This window comes from Triturus cristatus, chromosome 12 (assembly GCF_964204655.1).
Source record: "Triturus cristatus chromosome 12, aTriCri1.1, whole genome shotgun sequence".
NCBI classification, from domain to species: Eukaryota; Metazoa; Chordata; class Amphibia; order Caudata; family Salamandridae; genus Triturus; species Triturus cristatus.
This window is the reverse complement of record NC_140595.1, coordinates 78,230,538-78,254,736: the sequence shown is the minus strand read 5'-3', so window position 1 is coordinate 78,254,736 and position 24,199 is coordinate 78,230,538. Positions and strand designations below refer to the sequence as shown.

The 24,199-nt window shown below is 44.5% G+C and overlaps 1 protein-coding gene across 1 annotated transcript in view; it reads right to left on the bottom strand.

Moving 5' to 3' along the window:
• RHBG (Rh family B glycoprotein) overlaps nucleotides 1-24,199 on the bottom strand; it is an 80,894-nt gene that overhangs the window by 9,181 nt on the left and 47,514 nt on the right. The window contains exons 4-7 of the mRNA XM_085639767.1: nucleotides 22,237-22,384; nucleotides 14,904-15,070; nucleotides 11,735-11,872; nucleotides 958-1,091 (exon numbers count right to left, since the gene is read on the bottom strand). Of these exons, the coding sequence (XP_085495893.1) occupies nucleotides 958-1,091; nucleotides 11,735-11,872; nucleotides 14,904-15,070; nucleotides 22,237-22,384 (587 nt within the window). The remainder of the gene's footprint in view (nucleotides 1-957; nucleotides 1,092-11,734; nucleotides 11,873-14,903; nucleotides 15,071-22,236; nucleotides 22,385-24,199) is intronic.

Below are 24,199 nucleotides of genomic sequence, written 5' to 3'. Positions count from 1 at the left end.
AGGTCACATTGATGTTGCCTTTCTTTGCAATAATCTGGAAATGGGTCAGAATCAGTTTGAACCAAAGTATTTTGGCTGTTTCTTGAAAGTAGTGATAGGCGTAAGCTGTCTACGGTTACTAGTAAAAGGATCGATGCAATAACGACTGCTACAGAGAATACCTGTGTACTCGCTAGTGAAGACTTAAATTTGGTAACTTCTAGCAAAACATAATCTTTGCTTCTCAGGTGGTTGTATCCTCCAGAGAAGGTTAAAAGCTCTACAATATATGGAGGACAATTTTCATGTTTTACCTCATGGGTCAATGCATCGTGATTGAAACAGAAGTGCAACAATGCATTATGAACCAGTCTGCATTCAAGGCTGTATATTATATCCAGTATACTTAGAGTAGGCTTTGGTTCTGCTCCTTGTCCCCGATTCATGTCGCACCTCCCTCATCTTCCGTTTGTCCTGCCCAGTGGAGCATTTGAGTCTCACCATGTGTTCCTTGGATGAGTTGTACCCTTTACTGATGTCAGAAACCTGCACTGCAATGCAAGAGGGACTACTTTCTCTCCATCTCTCTTTGCTGTTCCCACTCCACCTCTGTTCCTTTCCCCACCCTCCAGACTCTCCCTTTCTGCTCTTCCTGTAGAGCCAGCTTGTTGTGCGCCTGCCTCCCTCTAGGGCTCTACCGCTGCCTGCCACATATACAGTGGCAAGTGACCAACTGTGAATGGTTCTAAAGCCTTTCCAAGGTGCAAGCCTGTGCATGCGCATGCATGACCAGCGATCTTACAAAACAAGCATTGGCAAAGCCAAAAGGTCTGGTTCCCTGTATCACAGTCGGGACTTATCAGCTTTGATGATTATGTTTTGTATTGACACTGTTTGAGCATGGCAGATCGCCGGTGTCTCCTGTGTGTGTCAACGAGACTCCTTCCCTCATGGGCTGCTTGAGAAATCAGAACTTACCCATCACCGTAGATTTCTGCTGTGGCGAGGGATGCCACAAGGGCACCAATGAGAGCTGCCATCACGCCTGGCATCCCATGGAGGTTATGAACGCCACATGTGTCCTGTATCTTAAGTTTGGAGTCCAGGATAGGCTGTAAAATAAAATAAAAATGCCAGAAACTCACAGCTGATCCTGGTTACAAGTATACATTCCATGAACATTTTTCTGAAGAAAACACAAGTGTAATGGGTGTGATTCTTAAATTATTCTCAGGCACTGGATTATTATTCTGGGCTGCATTCCAGTACAGATTTATTTGCTTACAATGCTACTACAGACAAACACCAACATTATTCATATCAGACTACACCCAGCTCCTATTGCAACATTCCACCCAAGCCTAACCCCTTTCCTCTTCCCCAATCAGGCTGCCATATTGGGAGCACGGTTGCCTTAAATCCTGCACGCCACTGTGAACAGCTCAGATTGCCTACCAGCGTCAATCTTCACATCCCACCAATGCCAGCACTCCACACAGCCTAACAGGACATGGTTCCACCAAGCTCACCAATGGGTAGCGCATTTTTCAACCTGCGCCCGCACTTAACTCTGCTCACTAGTATCAGGCAGTGGCGCAGCATGGGCGGGGCCACAGGGCCAGTTGCCCCGGGCACAAAATTCCTTAGGGGCACAGAACTTTAAAAGAAAAGAATGTGGAAAGGACTCCGGAAGGGCTGACGGTCCACAGGTTAGGGGGTGCAACACTTGCATTGCCCCAGGTGCTGGCAACCCAGGCTACGCCACTGGTATCAGGGCTTCAAGCTGCCCACAGGTGCAGGTTCTCATATTATCACCAGTCAAATCAAGGTGTTCTAATTACGCTCTCTACCAGTGCCAGCTCCCGAGAGTCCACCAATGCCAGCCACATGCTATCCTTTATTACCAACTTCTCACGCTTCCTACCATATTTACTGAGAGTGCCTGCTCCTCAGAGCCTACCACTGCCGGTTCCTCACATTATTGTAAAGTGAAAGCTCCTCATGCTGCCTACTGGTTCCACCTACTTCTGCTTCACACCGGTGCCTGCCCAAAATTACCCAGTCACAATTAAGGTTATCTGTGATATCTCCTCGCAAGTGTCTCCTCTTCACATTGTCCTAGGTGTCTTCTCCCCAATAGTGTAGGCTGCTCACACTGCCCACCAATGCTATCTTCCTCACAGTGACCAACAAATTCATCTCTTCACACTGTCCAGCTCGAGACTGTCCATCAATGCCAGCCCCCAACACTGCCCACCAGTACCAACTCCTAACACTGCCCCATCATTGGAAACTTCTCACACAGTCCGCGAGTGCCCGCTCACTTCTAACTCTACTCGCTGATCCTTGCAGCTCCTCCTTCTGCTCATCAATTCCAGTTCCTCACATTGACCTCCTGTGTGCCTCGTACTGTTGAAGGCGGATGGAAAATTGGGAACCTGACTAGTCAATCTCTGGTCTGTCTGAGTGATTTGTCTTTCTACGCAAAATATTACCAGTATTTATGTCCCCTTTCCTCTCCATTCTGTAACATAACCCTTCCTTTCTTCTCCGTGTATTTTTCTAGCTTCCTATCTCCCTCTACCTCTTTTTCTCGAGCCACCTGCACCTATCATCAGAGGGCCCTGGCACAGCCACTAACAACTCTGATCACAAAGCCCTTGCCCAGCACGCCTCACCACAGAGCCCTGGCACAGCCACCGGTGCACGTCATCATAGGGCCAAGGCACAGCCGCCAGGGCCTTCCACCAAACAACCCTGGCACAGCCATCAGCAGCGCTCATCATAACACCATGGGTCTTGTAGGCGGATACTCTGAAGTACAGCAATGTCCTTCAGAGCCCTACAGAGACCCTCGCTTAGAGACCAACTTCATTCTATTCACTTTAATGCTGCCTTGCTAAAAAAAGAAAAAAATAAAAGTCCTCTTTCAGTCAGGCCAAAAAACGTAAAGGGAAAGTTGGAGTTGAATCAGCATTTTATTATTGGGGAGTGCTAGAACTTTGACAGGTAGCTCTCAAAGTAACCCTGCGAGCCTAAACAAAGAATGTGTTTGTGCAACAGCAAAATCTTTTCACTATCAACAAGACAAGCCTATTGCCTTAGTCGGTGCAGAGCCAAGACGTTCCACCGTGAAATATTCCAAATTTGGGCCTTCAGCAGTCGCTCATACAAACCTGTTTTATGGGCACATCCTCTAAACCGCACCCTCGTTGTGATAACCAGTAGCCATGAGAGGCGTTTTAAAGCTACCTTGTGGATGGCCATCCTTTTTTAGATAGGTCTTCCAATTTTTTGTTAATGGTGTCATCCAGTCACCCCATAACTTGATCTATGGCTTTATTAATGAGTCCCTCTAGTTTATCAGCCATAGTATTTGATGAGGGATCTGAGGACATAGCTAAGACGAGGAAAGCAACTGTCAAGTAGTAATGGCAAGAGCAACTGTCAAGTAGCAATGAGAAAAACGGTGCCGGTTGTTATGGTAACATGGAAACAAAATGGACGTGATTGTGTGCTAAGGGACTTTCCTTTGGTTGGAGTAGATGTAAGACTGTGAAAGTCCTTCTTTTATTATCACGATTGGATTGAGAGTCAGGTTTGTTTGTCCTACCTCTTTGTCTACTGTTGTGTCTCCCTTTTTTTTTTTTTTTTAAATTAGGAATGCTTTAGATCGAGAAACGAGTGAAGAAAAACGAGTCTTTGGGGATTGAGGGGCATCCGGTAGAGGAAGAGATCCGGTAAGGTCCTTAATATGTGAGGTATCGGGTAAAAGAAGGAGTCTCCGTGTATGCAAGAGATCTCCGGTGAGACCCGTCTCCATAGCAACCCTGCGCGGCCCCCCCGGCTTCGGGAGGGGCCGCAGAGTCGCTACGGAGACATGAGTTGCATCGCACAGCGTGAAACGGATCGGCGTTGGGAGGAAGCCGATCCGCGTGCGTAAGTCGCAGTGCGAGTCTCAGCACTGCTTGGAACGGGTCGGCGTTAGAAGCCGATCCGCGTGTATGAAGGGCAGTATTAGTCTCGGCACGGGATCGGCATTTGAAAGACGCCGGTCCCGTGTGAGAAGGGCTTTCCTCGGCCTAAAGAAGCCGATGAAAGGCGCAGTAACGGTGTCGGGGGGAGATGGAGAGTCTCCCTCCGGAGTTAGTTTAAGGCGTTACAAAATTGGGGGACACGAGTGTGAAGAAACTCAAAACCCCGTCTAGCGCGATGTGCGAGGCGAAGGGAAAGAGCAGGAGGAAACATTTCTTGAGGAAAAAACAGGTCAGCGAATTAAGGCATAAAAGAGGAGTGCAAAAAAGGGGTTGTGGGGAGGCACGAAGCCAGTTAGAAGCCCAACTCAGTAAGAAAAGGTCATTAATTAAAGGGGGGTGACATTCAGCCAGTAATCAGTCAACCTTATGAGTCAACGCACATAACCAAGACTACTACAGATCGAAAAACAGATAAATACGTACTTAAACTAGTATAGGTCAAGAAGAGATAAATGTGTACTTATCTTGTGAGCAGCAGCAACAAAGAAGGGAGGTGTCTACGTTGTCATGGACTATATACCCTGTTGGAATGTTTTGAAGTTCTAGATCTCTTCATTGTTGCTGCTGTGAGCTGCGCAATAAAGGAGATTTGCATAATATTGGCCTCCGTGTCCTCAATAAAATCCAGATTTTCTGCCCAGCAGGCTGTGAAAAATCTAAATTTATGGGCACATCCTCTAAACCGTACCCTCGTTGGGATAACCAGTAGCCATGAGAGGCGTTTTAAAGCTACGCCCATCATAAAGGAGAGATTTTACAGCTTCCGAAGAGATAAGGTAAAAACTGGCATATAAAGCCACAGCTAAGCGGTAGCTATGTAAATGATTGACTTTAACCATTAACCACAGGCAGCTGTTCAATAATTTACAATAACCTTCCGGTCCATTGTTCTTTCTATATAGCTTGACTTAGTTCTTGTTATCAATTAATTTTGATTGTTCTTACACTTCGAATCAACCGTCCTCACCAATGTGGGAACTAAAGAAACTAGACCCCCCAAAAAATCAATTTTCGTAAACTTCACATTACAGTGGATTCTTTCCAGTTCTGCCAACTCTGCTTATACTCGCCAAATAATGTAGGTTGTTTCATTATATTCACTTTTCACTGTATTTCACAGTCTGCTACACAAAACAGAGGAGGTGAGAGTTAAATAGGATAATTTCTACGGGACATCTAACTGATTATTAGTGAGGACTTTTTGTGAAGATCTCCTTTGTTAGTGACCATTAAAGTGTGATCGGGACACCAGAGACAAATGTCAACACCAACAAACAGGCCTGAGCTATGTATGATAATTCACATGCTTTTGTGGACGGCGTTTTCTACCACAGTGAAATTTTTTCTGTTGGACATGCAAAGGCTTGGAAGGTCTCCACTGTTAGCTTTTCATTCCATTACTGTCTCTTGAGAGCGCTTTTGGATGCCTGGATCTCTCTTCTCAGAGCCTATGCCACACCCACACAGTGCCACTCTGGTTATAGGACATATTCATGTTATGCCTCTTCCCCTGTGCCAGTAAGGTGTTCGCTAGTCGAAAATCGCATTTGCAGAATGCACAAGGCTGAGAAATACTGTTTTTGTGAATATCTGTTCTGGGGCAAGGCTGTTTCATCAAAAGACGAGGACTGAATTTGAAGTTCAGTATGTAAAAAAATGTCTTCCAATTTCTGATATATTATGAATTGTTAGAACAAAACATACAAAAGATGATTTCTTGGAGGCAAGACTAAAAAGGACCATGTAAGTCCGTTTTCTCTTTCTATTTCTACAGTGGCCTAGACTCAAAGGGACAGAAGAGGCCCGTCAAAGAAGAGACTAACTCAGAAGGAATGAAGAACTGGTCAGAGGCACCTAAGAGGTGAACACTTACAGAAAGTGTATGACTTCGTTGGGGGGGGCAAGTAAAGTGCAGCATCATGGCCGCCGTGAGGGGAACGGCCTTTCCAACTACAACCCCCAGCATTCTAAGTCCCAGTCGCACACCGGTGACGGCGCTCGATAGCGCCCGTAACAGATAAAGAGACTCCTGGTGCCCCGCAGCGCGGGACGCACGCTCAGAGAGCGGGAGATTCAAATATATAAATACCTATCAGCCGTGAGGGGAACGGCCTTCGTTGGGGGGCAAGTAAAGTGCAGCATCATCGCCGCCGTGAGGGGAACGGCCTTTCCAACTACAACCCCCAGCATTCTAAGTCCCAGGCGCACACCGGTGACAGCGCCCGTGACAGATAAAGAGACTCCTGGTGCCCCGCAGCGCGGGACACGCACGGGCTGCGCCCGGGCCAACGGCGGGCCCGTCCTTGCCCGTCAGTGGCCAGTTGAGGTTGGGCTGGGCCCCCTCCCTTGTTCCCGGTTTTGGTATTCTGTGTAGATGTTGTTGGGTTGTACGAAGTTAATCAGTAATATTGTGGGGTTTGTATAATACATTGTGTTTTGTGTTTGCTTGCCTCCAGCATAAGTGCAACAGGTGTCAAGTTACTTAACAACATGAGTAAGAGGAAAGCCGAGCGTAGGCTGGTGGGGACCCTTGACGATTATCTAACAAGGGCAGAGTCAGAAATTAATCACAAGATATTAGCAGTGGAGCGAAGACTATCTCTAGAACCAGCCTCAGTGTTACCCCCTGCGCAGCCCTTGGACATGCAGGTCAACATTAAGAATACTGGGCCTAGTAACTGCTCCCTGGTGGATCAAGTATGTTTAACATCTAGGTCTGGGCTTACTGATCCTTCGCTAATTGTAAGTAGCCCTCCTAGCCCAGTTATGGTAACAACTCGGGCGAAACAAAAAGTTACTGGACCTAAAGCCAGAGAACCGCCCTGTAAGAAAAGGAAAGGAAGGGGCCCTAGTAAGAGGAGTGCCCCTAAGGTGCTCCTTGGTAACACAGGGGCTCAATCCTGTGGGAATCCCACTGTTTCTGCAAGTACCCCCCCATTGCAACCTATGACCCAGCAGAATTTTGAGCTATTATGCTCTCTTTTCAAGGAACAGTCAGCATCTCTTATCCAACCTGTCCTGGAAAAGTTAGAATCTGTGGTGGTAAGGCTAAATTGCATCGAAGCTAATTTGTTAAGTAAAATTTCATTAGTCGTATCACTACCTGAACATAACCCTAATGAAGTGGCCAGCCATGTAGGTGAAGGGGTTCTCGATGGTCATCATGATCTAAGCTCCCAAGTTGTTAACTCCCATGATCCCACAGTAATCAGGGATCACTCTAATCGGTCTATGGCCCCTACCATCACTGTTGGTGGCCCTTTGACCGATCAGCAGTCAAGGGGGAATACGCTAAGGCCTGCTGTCCAAGAAACAGAGCATCCTGATGCGTTAATAAGTTTACACCTCCCTCCGGAAGCTACTCCTTACACAGTTATTCTAGCCAATTCCAACACTTCCAGTAGGGTCAAGGGAGCATTGGTCTAATCTCAAAAATAAAGCTTTGTACTATCTTGGGAACAAACTCGGGGCCAGTAAAAGTTTGTTCGAGGAATTCAAAATGGTTAGGCGGGTAAAATGGGTTGGCCACTCTAAAAAATCCATGGCAGGGGATTGTGTGGTATTGAGTTTTAGGTCCCCGCTATTGGTAGAACATATTTTGGAAATGGCCTCCCATCATGCTCCTAACCCCAATGAGATCATGATTTTACCCCTTGGTTACTTTTACAGACCAGCAAGGGACATGCTAATTAGACAGTACCGTGCTTTGCATAATGCTCGCCAGCAGGGTTTGCAGCCTATTGAGTCTATTAAGTTACATAATCGCTTCGCCGCCCTTTCTTCCCTGGAGGATATTGACTGACTGAGGGATGGTAATGCTCACCCTGGATCTGGGATAGCAGGGGGTTTACCACCATCAAGTCAGGTGTCACCAGTACAAACAAACCCATTGGCTCAAGGAGAAGAATCTGTTTTAATTTTAGGCCCCACATATGATGGCTTACCCAGTGCCTGTTCTGTCCCCCACTCTAATTTGGTGAACCAGGCAGTGAAAAAAAAAAAATTGGCCCCCATAATGTTACCATTTCCTCTTGGAATATAGCCGGATTAAATTCTAGATTGGCTGTACCCGATTGGGTGGTTTTTGCCGACCGGGCAGACATTTGGTGTTTCCAGGAGACCTGGTCGATAGTTCCCTTATTCCGTGTAGGGTTTGTGAACTTCTTTAAACCAGCCATTAAGGGTCCTAGAGGTAGACCGGTGGGAGGCCTGGCTATATGGGTACGTCAATGCGAGGGCATTTCAATAGTGGAAGTTCCGATTGAAAACCCTGATATTCTGGCTATCAGGGTCACCTCCACAAGGGGCCTTAATATTCTCATTATAAACATCTATGTGAGAGGCCTTCCAGGTGGCAAATGTTCCCCGACTGTTCATCTTTTGGAACAATTACTTTGTTCAGCGTCCACAGATGGTCATAGGGTGGTGGCAGTTGATTTCAATACATGTTTTGAGCCGCTGGGTGATGAGGACGGGAAACTGTCTGAGGCTGAGGACTCTGTGTGGGGAAGGAAATGGACCCAAGCAGCCTTATATGTGAAGGGTCTATGCCTTGAAAAGGGTTTGAGGGCTGCCAACGGCAGAACGAAATCAGAAAGGTCTGGGAAGATGACTTTTAACAATGGTAGAAGTGGGAGCAGAATAGACTATATCTTGGTTAACTGTGAGTTGTGGCCGGCTGTTACCGATATGGTGGTGACTGACAGGTTAGAAAGTGACCATAACCCCCTGACGTTGTTATTATCAGATAGTAGCTTCAATGGCCCTCCTATTGATGATGGTAGTATCGTGCAAGCGCATGCTATGTTGACTAATGATCAGAGAAGGGTTGGTTGGCCAAAGATTGCTTCTAATGCTAATGCACGGGCTGCCATTAGGAATTTGGTTAGTATAGCTATGAATAAACTGACTAGATGAGAGTCGGAGGAAGGAGTTAAGTGTAGCATCCCAGGTATTCATAGAGAATTATTTGTGGGGCTCAAATCCCAGTTTATTAAAAGTATCCATGCCATTGGTAAAACTAAACCTCTGAGAGATAACTCTTGGTATGATGCAAGTTGTAGAGAGTCTCGTAAAGCTCTTTTAATAGCTATTAAATCTAGGCTACCAGATAGTATTAGGAGTTGTAGAATTTCGTACAAATCTTCCCAAACAAAAGCCAAGAACAAATGGGACGAAAACCGTTGGAGCGAGTTATATGAGGCTTGTGAGGGTAGAAACATGTGCCAATTTTGGCACCTCCTCAAATGGGGCAGGAACCCGCAGGATATGACCCCGGTAACTTATGTTGAACCTGAACAGTGGGTCAGCTTTTTTGAAAATCAGTTTAAGTCCAGGGATAGGCCAGAAAGTGTTATGTGGTCATCTAGTGGTGTAGAAGAGTTACAGTTTGCACCCAGTGAGGTGAAGGCAATCTTGAAATCTCTTCCAAGTGGTAAAGCCCCGGGTCCTGATTGTATTCCCGCAGATTTATTTAAGCAGGAGCAGGACCTATGGATCCCCTATTTGACCATTTTAGCTAATGCCTTGGCTGGTGGAGCAACGGTTCCGGATTCTTGGTTCGGGGCTGAGATATTGCCGATCTATAAGAAAGGTGATCGCTCTGCCCCGGCCAACTATCGCCCGATTAGCCTTATAGACGCTGCTCAAAAAATTAAAGCTCGCCTATTATTGGGTCGTATCCAGAGTTGGATTTCTGAAACTGATATTTTAACACCTCTACAGGCGGGCTTTCGGACACGTCGGAACCATCGATCAAGCTTTCAGGTTTACCCTATTATACTGGAAGGAAGTACATCTTGGGGGTGGCATGCTTTTTGCTGCCTTTGTGGACCTAAGGTCTGCATTTGATTCTGTCCCAAGGCTTAAACTGTGGGAAGTCCTTCAGGCGATGGCCTTGCCACCTGAACTACTGAGGCTGCTGATTAGTTTACATGAACACACATACGCCCAGGTTCGTTGGGGGAAACCAGGGGAGGCGACAGCAAGATTTGAGGTGTCTAAGGGGGTAAGACAAGGATGCGTACTGGCCCCCACCCTCTTTTCTTTGTTTATTAATGGGGTCATTAATTATTTTTCAAACTTTCCGACAGACGCACCCTCTTTAGCTGGTATGAAGGTCCCCCTGCTCATGTTCGCGGACGATACTCTCTTAATATCTAAGACGCGACAGGGGCTACAGCTAGCTCTGACCAGTTTTGAGTTGTTTTCCGCGAACATGAGCTCGAGGTAAATGTGCGGAAGACCAAATTTATGGTCCTACGTGGTGCTAAACCAGTAAAGGCTAGGGTTGAAATGGGAGGAGTCACTCTGGAACAGACTTCTACTTTTACCTACCTGGGGGTCACTTTTTGTGACAACCTAAGTTGGAAGCCCCAGATTGACCTCTATACCCTTAAGCACATTCAATTAGGGGGAGCCTTACTTAAAGAACATAGGCTTTCTATAACCAAACCTATGGCTCCCCTGATCAAAATATACGGGTCTAAAATTCTTCCAGCGGTAATGTATGGTGCTGAATTATGGGGGTTTAGCAAATTGGACTCCCTGATGGTGGCACAAAACAAATTTCTTAGGTCTGCAGTAGGGTTACCACAATCATCCCCACGTATACCCCTCCTATATGACCTAGGTTGTCACCCTGTTGAGGATATGGTGCGGTATAGGCCGCTGGCGCTATGGCGACGCCTGTGGACCACCCCAGAATTGTCCTTATATGCTAAGGCATTGTTAGAAGTTAAAACCCTTGGGGGTTCTCATAGAATCAGCTGGTTGTCTGAAATCAAAATTATTCTGACTGATATGGGACTGGGTGAGTTGTGGACCAACCCTGAGACGGCCGTTTTCCCCCCGAAAAAGATCTTCAGAGATACTTATTGGCAATGGGTTAAAGTTAAGCGTTTTGCTTCTTTGACTAGTGGTTCTTTGACCATAACATATTTGACCACTAAGGATGATTCCCTTTTTAAAGTGTATTGGGACATAATAACAAAGCTGCAGGACCGAAAACTCTATCACCAGTTCAGACTTGGTAACCTTCCGTTACGTTGTTTTACAAAAAGTTGGATTACATCGGGTAATGATAAATTTCCCCATTGTGAGGATATGATAGAATCTGTTGACCATTTTCTCTTCGTTTGCCCGGAGTATATCCATCCAAGACGGCTGTGGTTGCACCCTGTATGCTGCAAACTTGGAGTTAGATCAGCGCAGACTGCCACTAGAATATTGAAGTCTGATACATCAAGTGTTGTGGTTACTCGTGTGGCTAAATTTATTAGTTGGGCATGGTTTTTACAGAACCGGGGGATTAGTCTTTAATTATTTGATCCCAATACTGCGGAGACTTTTATGGTATAGGTTTTAATAGATCAAGTCATTGTAACTTTGCACATTTAATATCTTTTTAATATTGATGCTTTTAATTGTAAAATGTATCTGGTTTTTATGCATACTGTGTCAAATTATATCTGTATATTTTTAACTTGTATATGATGAAATGTTAGTATGTCTTTTATGATGAAAAATTCGCAATAAAGACTTTTTGACTTGTTAATTATTGTCTTGGGTCTCTGCAAGGTGGAACATTGGAAAATTAAAGAAAATATCATTCTGAATATCTATAACAATAAAGTTGAAGAGCAAAACACCTGGTGAATGAAAGTCTAGCTGTACATTTCTTCTAAAATATCCTTTGATCCTGCACGAAGTATACTCACGCTGAGGAATTTGAACCCGAAGGTGGAAATGATGCCAGCCAGGGCCCCTGCAATCATGGATCCAAATGGAGTCAGCATCATCTCAGCAGAAGTACCCACGGCCACGCCCCCGGCCAACGCGGCATTCTGGATGTGAACCTGCAGAAACAGAACAAGATTGTTATCCATACCCAGAAAGTCTGAGCAAGAATAAACAAGGTGCATATCTGTAACTACAGTTCCCCAGAGGTGGTATATTTCAGAACATAATTCTGCAGCAAAAGGAAAATACAATTTCACACAATTGCCATTCTTAAGAACTACGAAGGAGAAGCTCATTCATATTGAAAACTTGGGAAGGCCTCTTTTAGAAGATATAATATCTAAAGTTTGGGTGGCCCGTGGTCTACATAATACAAAAATAATTCACCTTTTGCTATCTCCCCCTATCCTCAGCTACCTCGTATCCCTGTGAATTTATGCTTCTACCTACTTTTTAATGTTTACTCAACTTTTCAACTATAAAGTAGATTATTATATAGATCTTTGATATAGATCCTGTCTACCACCATCTCGAAAAATTTGGATACCACCGATTTGAATTAGAACTTATTTATAACGAAAAAAAAAGAACTTTTTTACTTATTCATTAAGCACGTAATAGTATTTCAAGGGAAAAGGAAAACACTCTGTAAATAACCATGCAATACGAAATACAGGAGTGGTTTATCCCAGATAATTTTGTAAAATACAAAACAATACAGTTGGACTTTTCATAGATTTTTAAAAATCCTATGCTTGTAGGTGGTAAGCGACAACATACAAGCTAGAGAAACAGTTATAATGCACAGGATAGATAACAGATCGACTGTTTTTGGTATGGCCGGACTTTTAATTAAAAATTCAATTTTTGGTTCGCTTTTAACTTTGGAACCTTGTGATAAATCTGCACGAAATTTGACACACCTGTAGAAAGACTAGCTAAAGGTGGGCAGCCCAAGTATCTTGCAGATCTGTATGGGGGAATAGTAAATATATTTGTTTTAGCTCCATAGCACATTTTGCTTCACTACAAAACACACTTGTATGCATGTATTCCAAACTGGACATGAAATTGGGGTTTGGGTAATTCCATTCAGTTGTTTATGACATATTAGCACTTGAAAGAAAGGTTATGTGGGCACTGAAGAGTAAGCATTTAAAGCATTGTGGCTTTTTAAATTTACAAGCTGGGAACTACAGAGTTCTATCAATCATATTAGAATGTTTTGCAAAATGAGATTGGGTGATGCAAAACTTGAATTATGTTTTTCCTTCATCTTGGAATGTACAGTTGTGCCCAACCTCATGAACTTCAGGTCACTGGAAATAAAATAGCAGAGAAAAGAGGAAGACCACGACCAGATCTGGACTACAAAGATGGGTAAGGCAGGTTTACCAAAGGGGAGGGAAAATTGCTCAACTTAAAAAAACTAAATTTAGTGAATGGTAAACTTGCGAATTCTGAAAAACACACGTGGACACTACCACCATTTTGATGTAGGGAATGAGCTTAATTTTCCTAAATGGGCAAATGTCAGTGAATTTGTGAACTTTGAGAAAGGCAGATTAAGTCTGAGGCACATAGATGTGTCCAGGGCCAAGTAGAATGCAGAGGTGGTTAAGCACTGGACCTGGCCATAGGCCAGGTCCTGTTTCCAACACTGCCAAACAATTCCTTAAGTTGAGATAGTGCAAGCCCTCTAACTTATACATGGAAAAAACCTCACTTCACCAAATACAAAATGCCATTAAAGTGGTACTATGATTTTAAATCCCTACCTAGAAAATTCCTGCAAGTCTTCTGTCATGGTCTGCTACAGAAATCAAAACTCCTGCCCTCATCATGTTAACCATAACTCGTCTCCAAAATGGACCACTCGTGATTTCAAAGATGATCTGGCAGATGCCACTGAAAACTGCATTGAGGACATGACTGGTGATTACACATCACTCTACATTACACGTACATCACTACATGACACTCTATTGATATTTTCAATGACATCACCATGGACACAGCATCACTTGTTATAGTATGTTATTACTTAATGATGTTGAATTGTTAACTGCGTGGTTTACTGGTAGAAATATTTTGAGTTTACCAATAGTCGATTTGGTGGTCGAGTTATAGTTATCATGCTGGGGGCGTTGGTTATAGTTTGCGTAATGAACCATAAATGGCAAATGTCATGGGTTTTAGGTCACAATTTAGAGCCATGACTTGATTAATTAGTGAATGTGAACATATTATACTGAAACTCGAGCTAGGCTGTGCATTTGAATTAATCTTGGAGGTTAATTGAACATTTTTTTCAAGTTCTAAGGAAAGATACTATATGAACTGTTTTGCCAAAGCAATCAGAGAGTTACAAAAAAACACTACAATGTTTGCACGAAGTATTCCACTGGTACACTTGGGATACTGCAATTGTAGTTTCCTAGGAGTACTCACACATAAGAATTTCATAACTATCTACGTTTAGCAGGTGTACATTTATGCATGCGAAAATATAACTTAAAAGTGCATTTGCCCATGCAATTTTGTTCTTTTTGTTTGCTTCCCAAAAATCCCATACTTGGCTAAAGTAAATCTCTGACCACGCACAGGATGGGAATGTGCCCGTCAATGATTTGTGAATAACCACAAAGTATTCTGTGTCTGGGCTTTCAAGTACTTAGGCTCGCATCCACGCCTTAGTATGTCTAGAACCTGCTGCTTTTAACAGTAATTCACACATGAAACTACACCATAATAGTGACATTTTGGGTGCGAGTGGCTTCATTAAATAGCGTAATGTCACATTTTGTGACAAACAAATGTGAGTTTACACTAACAAATGAAGGTATTACCACACATAGATCCAACTTAGAGGAGCAAGAATTTTGTTAATCAGATCCCAGGAGATGGTCAGCAAGTGTAAGAAAAACTTGGAAAAACAGAGGTTTGGAGGCCTATTGGCAAACAACTGCATTTCCAAATAAGCCAATGCATGTCACATAGCAAGTAGGACTAGACCCAGAGCATGCTGGCAACCACTGCTCAGCATTATTTAACAAGCATGGACCGGTGTGAAATTTGCCGACTTCCAAAGAGACTACCAGCCTTCATGGGAACATTAATAAAGCAACTAAATTCAGGCATGCTCACCATGTCTAGTTTTCCTTCGCCGTTGAGGAGTGCCGATGTGGAAAAGGTGGCCAAGGTGCACGCTGCCAGGGAATAATAGGTGTTCAAGGCGGTTCGGTGCTGATCATCACCATGAGCGGTGACAGCAGAGTTAAAGCTTGGCCAGAACATCCACAGAAAAATTGTTCCTGTACAAAAAAATAAAGCCAAATTATAAACATTTGTGGATCTCATCACCTCAAACTCTATAGACATTGTCACTTATCTAAAGACACATACATGTTTTTTTGTTGTTGTTTTTTTTTTAAACAAATTGGTTAGAGGCCAATTGCCTTGATAACTCTGATTTCTTAGTTTGGATTGTGGAAATACCCGGCAATTAGTTTTCCCCTGGGAAACTGGAAAAAAGGGCAGGAAAGGATGTTTTCAGACTGAATCCTGCACGTTATTCTTCATTTATGGTTGTTTTTCCACTCAGAGATTTTGTTAGCTTTGAACAGGTGCAAGGTTGATGTGAAGACTCAGGAGCAATGATATTCCTAGGGTGTCTGCATTAGCTTCAACTCTTTAAAATAATGTTCGAGGCATATGAGCTGCAGATTGTACACTTTTGCATAGATCGCCATCTGGTGTTGGGCCCGGATGTTTGCAGTTTGTTTTTCTTCTTGGACAGTCTTTGGAAGTCACGAGTTCGGTGACTCCTCCTTCAGTCCGTACTGCGCATGGGCTTCGGCTCCATCCTCAGATTGTTTTTTTCCGCCATCGGGCTCGGATGTGATACTTCGTGCTTCGGCTTTGAACCTTTCCAGTTCGACCTTCGACGGAAAATCCTCGTCCATCGAGATTCTTAAGAGAAATCATCTTCTTCATCTCTCTCGGCGGCACTTTTCGATCCCAGACATCGGCACCGGCCTACGGGCCTCCCTCGACTCCGGTCTCGGCCGATGGAAAGGACTCCCTTCAAAAAGTGCCCAAAATGTGGGTCTAAATTTCCCCACACCGACCTCCATCAGGTGTGTAACCTCTGCCTCTCTCCAGAACACGAGGCTCGAGACTGCCCTGCCTGCAAGTCTTTTCGATCGAAAAAGACCATCCGGGATCGAAGAGCTCGACGCACCATGGCGCACTCATCGACTTCGGCTCCACCCGACATCTTCGGAGTTGACACCGAAGCTTCGGGGCAGCAGCACACAGAGCAGGAGGAAGAACTCGTCAGCGCTTCCGAGGCCGACGACTCTGATCTGGAGGAGATAACACCGGCGCAGAGGGTCGTGAGTACCTTACCCCCTCCAACTCCCCTACCCACACCAAAAGAGACTCAGGTTACACCTTCGCCTCCGGGCCTAGGGAAAACCAAACATACAGCTTCTATCACCCCACCTTCGGGCCCGGTGTCGAAGCATCATAAGTCTCCCGGCGGCTCGGGCTCGAGCCAGCCTACTCCTGGTGCCGAAAAACACAGTTCGGCACCGAAGAAAACCACGCACAGTTCGGCTCCGAAGTCATCGGGCTCGAAACCTGCACTCTCGGTGCCGATAAAGCATAAGCATAAGTCCCTCGGCACCGACGCTCCGGTGCCGAAGACCGCCTCGCCACCGAAGAAATCGGAGACCCCGAAAAAGCATGGCATGGAGAAACCATCGAAGCCCTCGGCTCCGAAAACATCGGCACCGACAGATGATTCGGTGCCACAAGAACTATTTACGCCTGATCCTTATCAAAAAACTTTAACAAAGGATCCAAAGACTGGTCATTTTACTTTGTCTTCCAAAAAGAGACATTTACACAAGCCAGATCCTCCTCCACCGCCAAAACGGAAGGACTCTGCCACATCCCCCTTCAGAGTACCCTCTCCACCACCTCCTCCACCTCCTCCACTTTCTCCACCTCCCATATCTCCACCACCTTTGCCTCACCGCTCTCCAACCCCATCTCCAGACCCTGATTATGGAGATCCAGATTATGACCCGGCAGACGCCCCAATAGACCCCACACCTCCAGGGACACCGGACCCATGGGAGGATTACCACAACCCCGATGTACCAGATATGCCTCAGGATGACATTTATCCATCCAGGCTGTCTCCTCCAGAGGACTCCCAGGGGTTCCACCACTTAATACAGCGGGCGGCACACTACCATGGGGTAGAATTACATAGCGAGCCAGTTGAGGACGATTTCCTACTGGACACCTTTGATATACAAGATAAGGCCTCAGCAATATTGCCCATGCTAAAAGGGGTAACCAAACATGCTGCGAGGTGTTCAAGGACCCAGTCAGAGCTAGGGTACTAAACCCCAGGATAGAGAAAAAATATAAAGCAGCCCCCACAGATCCTGCATATATTAAAGGACCTGCTCCCTTGGATTCTTTGGTGGTATCCACTGCTAGAAAGCAGTCTAACTCAATCCTCAGGGGAGGCTCCCCCACCAGATAAGGAGTCAAAGCTCTTAGATGCATCTGGTAAACGCACTGCCTCGCAGGCCGCAAATATGTGGCGCATTGCCAACACACAAGCTCTGCTTGCACGTTATGATAGAGCACATTACGATGAACTGGAGGCTCTCATGCAACACCTCCCAGACAAACATAAACACAGGGCTCAGGAGCTAATACAGGAGGGAAAGCTCATCACCAATACCTCAATTAAATGTGCCCTCGACGCAGCAGACACAGCTTCGAGAGCGATAAACACCAGTGTTTTGCTTCATCGTCATGCCTGGCTCAGAATCTCAGGGTTTAAGCCAGAAGTCCAGGCATCTATATTAAATCACCCCTTTGACCAACAACACCTATTTGGTCCAAAAGGTGGACGAAGCATTGGAGAAAATGAAAAAGGACACGGATACGGCAAAGTCTATGGGGGCATTACAATCCCATACCCCTAGACGCTCATTTCGTCGTTCCTCCTTTCGGGGCACAGGCAGAGGTTACTCTGCCGATAACGCCTCTACTTCCTACAAGTCCCCTCCTCAGAATACCTTCTCAAAGGGCTATCAGAGAGGTGGTTATAGGGGAAACAATAATAAAGGCAGGGGCAAAACCAACAACACCCGTTCTGCCACACCACCCGCCCAATGACTTACCCCCGCTTCCCCCAGACCATTCCACTCCAGTCGGGGGCAGGCTACAATATTTTCTTCAGACCTGGGAGACCATAACATCAGACAAATGGGTGACACAAATTGTTCAGTCAGGCTACTGTCTCGAACTAACATCTACCCCACCCAGGCACCGTACAATGACACAAGAACACACCATACTGCTCAAACAGGAGGTGATCTCCCTCCTCCAAAAACAAGCTATAGAGCAGGTCCCCGTCAATCAGCAAAATCTAGGGGTCTACTCTCTGTATTTTCTAATCCCAAAGAGAGACGAGACCCTACGGCCCATTCTAGACCTCCGGCCTCTAAATGCATACATACATTCGGACCATTTCCATATGGTCATCCTCCAACAAGTTCTCCCTCTCCTGTGTCAGGGAGACTTTCTCACTACACTGGACTTGAAAGACGCATACTTTCATATTCCAATACACCCTTCTCACAGGAAGTACCTCAGGTTTGTGGTGGACGGTCAGCATTACCAATTCAAGGTTCTCCCCTTCGGGGTCACAACCGCACCACGGGTGTTTACCAAATGCCTAGCAGTAGTAGCAGCTCACCTCAGAAGGCAACACATTCACGTCTTCCCTTATTTTGGACGACTGGCTCATAAAAGCCGCGTCCTACAGCCAATGTGTGCAACATACAAACAGCACCAAACAACTGCTCCACCAGCTAGGCTTCACGGTGAACCATCAAAAGTCCCACCTCATACCATCTCACACAAAGCAATATCTCGGGGCCACCATAGACACCTCCAAGGCTATAGCCTATCCCAATTCAGCCAGAATCGCAAGCATACAAGCCTTGTGCCAAACATTCACTCTTCAACACTCTCTCCCAGCACGAGTGTTTATGAAGCTAATAGGGATGATGGCATCTTGCATCTTTATAGTGCCCCATGCAAGACTCCACATGCGTCCACTCCAAGAGTGCCTAGCACGACAGTGGAACCAGGCCCAGGGACAGCTGACGGATCTGGTGTTGGTGGACGGCCGCACCCATCACTCTCTGCAGTGGTGGAACACCACAAACCTTCCCAAAGGGCGGCCGTTCCTGGACCCGGTTCCTCAGGTGATTCTAACGATGGACGCATCGCTCTCCGGCTGGGGAGCGCACCTTCTACACCTCACAGTGCAAGGTCTATGGACGCCACAGCAAAAAGTACTCCACATAAACCATCTGGAGTTATTGGCGATCTTTCTAGCCCTGAAATCCTTTCAGAAACAAATTTCAGCCAAAGCAGTCCTCATTCGCACAGACAATAAGACTGCGATGTATTATATTCAAAAACAGGGGGGGACACACTCTCCCCAGCTCTCCCGCTTAGCACAGAGCATATGGAGATGGGCAATTCCACAAAAAATCTTTCTCCTGGCACAGCACGTCCCAGGCTTACAAAACACCATGGCAGATCTGCTCAGCAGACAAACGCAGCAAATGCACGAATGGGAACTGCATCCACAAGTTCTTCGCCCATTCTTCCACAAGTGGGGGCATCCTCAGATAGACCTCTTCGCCACCCACGAAAACAAAAAATGCCCAAGCTTCGCCGCCAGATACCCACACCCATTGTCCAAAGGCAATGCGATATGGATGAACTGATCAGGCAAATTTGCATACGCCTTTCCACCTCTCCCACTAATTCAGTTAGTGGTAAGGAAGCTACAGCAGCACTCCCTCACACTCATTCTGGTAGCTCCAACATGGGCCAGGCAGCCGTGGTACACCACACTGCTACAGCTCTCGGTAGTACCACATCAAAAACTGCACCTGTCCCCATGCCTCCTAACACAGAACCATGGAGAAATCAGGCACCCGGACCCAGCTCAGCTCAACCTTGTGATCTGGCTCCTGAAATCTTAGAATTTGGATACCTTAACCTTCCCCCTGATTGCATGAACATTATCAAGGAAGCCAGACGTCCTACCACTCGTGCATGCTATGCTGCAAAGTGGAAGAGATTTGTTGTTTACTGCCGTAACAATACAATCAACCTTTTAGATGCATCCATACAGCATATCATATGCTATCTGCTCCATCTTCAAAGGTGTAACCTGGCATATTCATCCATACGTCTACGCCTCGCAGCAATTGCTGCTTACCTACAAAACAGACAGCATTTATCACTGTTCAGAGTTCCTGCTATTAAAGCCTTTATGGAAGGCCTAAAACGAGTAATTCCACCCAGGGCACCACCTTCCCCTGTATGGAATCTAAACGTAGTTCTAACACGGCTAATGGGTCCGCCTTTCGAACCAATGCATAAATGTGAGCTACAGTTCCTCACCTGGAAAACAGCTTTCCTCATTGTTATCACTTCCCTTAGAAGGGTTAGTGAAATACAAGCGTTCACTATACAAGAACACTTTTTGCAGATACATCACAGCAAGGTGATACTTCGTACAAACCCAAAATTTCTGCCCAAGGTCATTTCCCCCTTCCATCTTAATCAATCGGTGGAATTACCGGTTTTTTTCTCGCAACCTCAATCTGTTGCGGAAAGGGCTCTACATACACTTGATGTTAAAAGAGCTTTGTTGTACTACATACAAAGAACGCAACCTTTCAGGAAGACCAAACAATTGTTTGTCTCCTTCTCTCCACCGCATAAAGGTAACCCCATCTCTAAATCAGGGATAGCTAGGTGGATTGTTAAGTGCATACAAATTTGCTATCACAAAGCAAAAAGAACATTATCTGTTCCACCTAAAGCCCACTCTACAAGAAAGATAGGGGATTCTATGGCTTTTCTAGGGAACATACCCTTACATGACATCTGCAAGGCAGCCACATGGTCAACTCCGCACACCTTCACAAAACATTACTGTGTAGACGTGCATTCCAAGCAACAAGCTAGTGTGGGCCAGGCTGTACTAAAGACACTATTTCAAACCGCTGCAACGGATACCGGTGGTCGCCGCTAGGGCTGGGTACTGCTATATAATCTATGCAAAAGTGTACAATCTGCAGCTCATATGCCTCGAACGGAATATGCTACTTACCAGTATGCATCTGTTCTTGGCATGTAGAGCTGCAGATATGTACACGCCCACCCGCCTCCCCGGCTACCTGTATCCGTTCCAGTCTATCTTATTTAGATACAACACACATGGGTTTCTTACACTTATCACTACGCTCCATCATTTCCCTGCTGGCGAAAAACAATCTGAGGATGGAGCCGAAGCCCATGCGCAGTACGGACCGAAGGAGGAGTCACCGAACTTGTGACTTCCAAAGACTGTCCAAGAAGAAAAACAGACTGCAAACATCCGGGCCCAACACCAGATGGCGATCTATGCAAAAGTGTACATATCTGCAGCTCTACATGCCAAGAACAGATGCATACTGGTAAGTAGCATATTCCTTCCCCATTGTGTTCCCAGTGCATATTATGCGAACACACCGCTGTTACCTGGTTTTCCTACCACTGTCAACTAATAAATAGGCAGTCCTGCTAAATAAAAATATTATGTGAATTCCAGTGTAGGTTTGCTTGGTAGTTTATAGAACTAAACCTTTTCGGAAGAGTGATGCTGGTGCCCAATGCACTTTTGTCATCAGCGATTATTCTTAAAATTGCATCTTTTTATTTAAGACCAAACAACATTAATATGCTGGGTTGCTAACTTGGGATAGTCACTTCCCATCAGGAACAATTGCAGTTAAGGAGTGATCATCCTAAAATATATTGAAAGTGAATAATGTTGTTGCTTTGTATGTAGCAAAAATCTAAAAATAGTCAAGATCACTTTTTGCAATTTTCTTTTCAATGCCTTTTAAAAATGTACTGCTTTCTGCAGACATGTACAGCATATGACAGACAACACGTGTTCATTTTGAAGATGTAAAATAACTGCATTGTTGGTGCACAATATCATTTTATTGTCTAGCAACTTATCTTTCATCACTTTTAGGCATCAGCATTCCACATAAATATGTTAAATGTCTTTATGGATTAGTTATTTCAAATGTACAATTGTACAGTACAATTTTTTTAAGTAAATTATGCAGATGTATTTAGATTTCCTTAACTCTTGCATTTTCAGCATTTTTTAAATCCTTAGTCGGCCTTTGAGGCAGAAAACAAATCTGTCAACCATTCTCTTCTTCAGGGAAACATAGTACATATATATGGCAAACTGTGTCTTGGTTTGTGTTCTTTCACTTTGAGCTCATCGATTGTTGCGCTAATTCATAGAAGCGCTTTGTAAGTGCAGCACAGAAGGGTTAGTTCACAATGTACATACCAATCATTGCAAAGAGATCGGAGTGGTATACCGAGCCCTCCTTATGCCGGCTTTTCTCCAGGTTCGGACGGTACAGCACCCGTGACACCACCAGTCCAAAGTAGGCTCCGAAGGTATGAATAGTCATCGAGCCTCCAGCATCCTTTGCCTGAACGGTGAAGAAGAAGAGACAGATGAGTGGTAAGAGGCAGACCTATGCCGTAGACCTGCGTACTTCGAGAATCTTGTAGGCTGACCCTGGACTACCCCCGACACTCCTTGACGATTCCTTGCTCAATTTTCCTCTGGCATGTAATCCGGTTTTATATAGTGCTTGACCCTTTCCTTATTATACAGGAACAAACAAGACTTGGGTGAAATGTTCAACTTGTGTACTGTGGGGGCATTTCCAGAGTGGTAGAATTATTCCTTATCCTGCTACACTAGGGCAGTTTATCCATATAAGGGGGCTATTTATGCTGGTGTTGAAGATGTCAAAAGGTATGTTCTAAACTCCAAGCTCCATGTTGTAACCAATCGTCTTATGAGCCACATATTTTACCTCCACTTACAACTGATTTATCCTTTCTCTTTATACACTGCTATGCTTGCAATTTGCAACTATTTCATACCGCTTCCAACATTTGTTTGAGGATGTATATTTTTTCCAATGTTTAGGAGTTTAGTGTGGTGTAATATTTATAGGTTATGAACATTAACAAATCTAGGCTAACAATGATAGCGGTATTCCATTCTGGTAATGAAAAACATCCCTTCAAGCTTTCATATGACTTTATGTATATAGCTACAAGATAGTTTGAGTTGCAGATACAAAGTTATTTTATTGATTTCTGATACGGACTATTTTTTTTCTTTTGCATTTTTGAGAACATAACGACATCGCGTTCCAATATTTATTTCTAAAATTCAGGAAGACTTAGTAGATCGGACTATGGAGGATTTTGCAGTCATGTTTCTAGTGTATTATGTTTCATCTGCTCTCAAACTTGCCCATCAGCTTGTTGAAGTCAATGGTAAATTCATTTTAAATCATTGGCTTACACAGTTAATGGATTTGTATTAGTGCATTTCCCAAAATATGGTGCGATTATGACTGGAGATAGAACATCCTGTACTTTGCTGAAGCATTAGACATTTTTGATTTGCACTTTCTTACAAAATATATTATTACTTATTCGGATAGGCTTCCCAACTTCTTAGCATTGGTTTGCTCCTCCATTACTATTACACAGAAGAGCTGTGGTAAAAAAGGAATCCATCTAAATAAAGACTGATGTGTAGCCATGGCAACAATTCTTGACTGGGGACTTGAAGGAAAAGATGATGGATGTGTAATGTTTTTCAATGTTGGGAAAGCCATATCCCCATCTTAACCAGCTGCTTAACATCTCTGCTTATGAGAGGAACAGTAATTCTGAAAGACATTCTTTTATTTTCCAACTTACTTCATTAAACAAATACATTATTCTGTTCTTATCAAAACAAAAGAACCCCAAAGTGATGGAAAAAGTTGGATGGTACCACAAGGAAACTTTATGAAACCACAACTGACTCTCCAAAGTTGTTGGTTCTTCAATCAAAGAAAATCGGAATTGCATCAGTTTCTGGCTTTTTGCAGTATTTTTGGTCCTTAAACTCCTTTGCCCCTTTCAAAGTACCTCCAAGTCATATAGTTCCAGTACGTGAGCACTTTATTTACTTTCTAGAGCCTCTTTTCAGTGTATCTGTATACTGTTCCTATTATACTGGTATTAGTACTGAAAAAAACTAAAGTGTAAATGTGTAATTTCAAATTATAACATTGACTGGTCACCATGTGTCAAACAAACCATAATCAGGCATTAAGCGACACAAGACCTAATATTTTGTTTTCCCTCAATTTCATATTGTTCTCAATTTACTTTCAAATTACATTTTTCTCCATTTCATTTTCCTTCACTCTCACTTTTCCCTCAATCTCTAC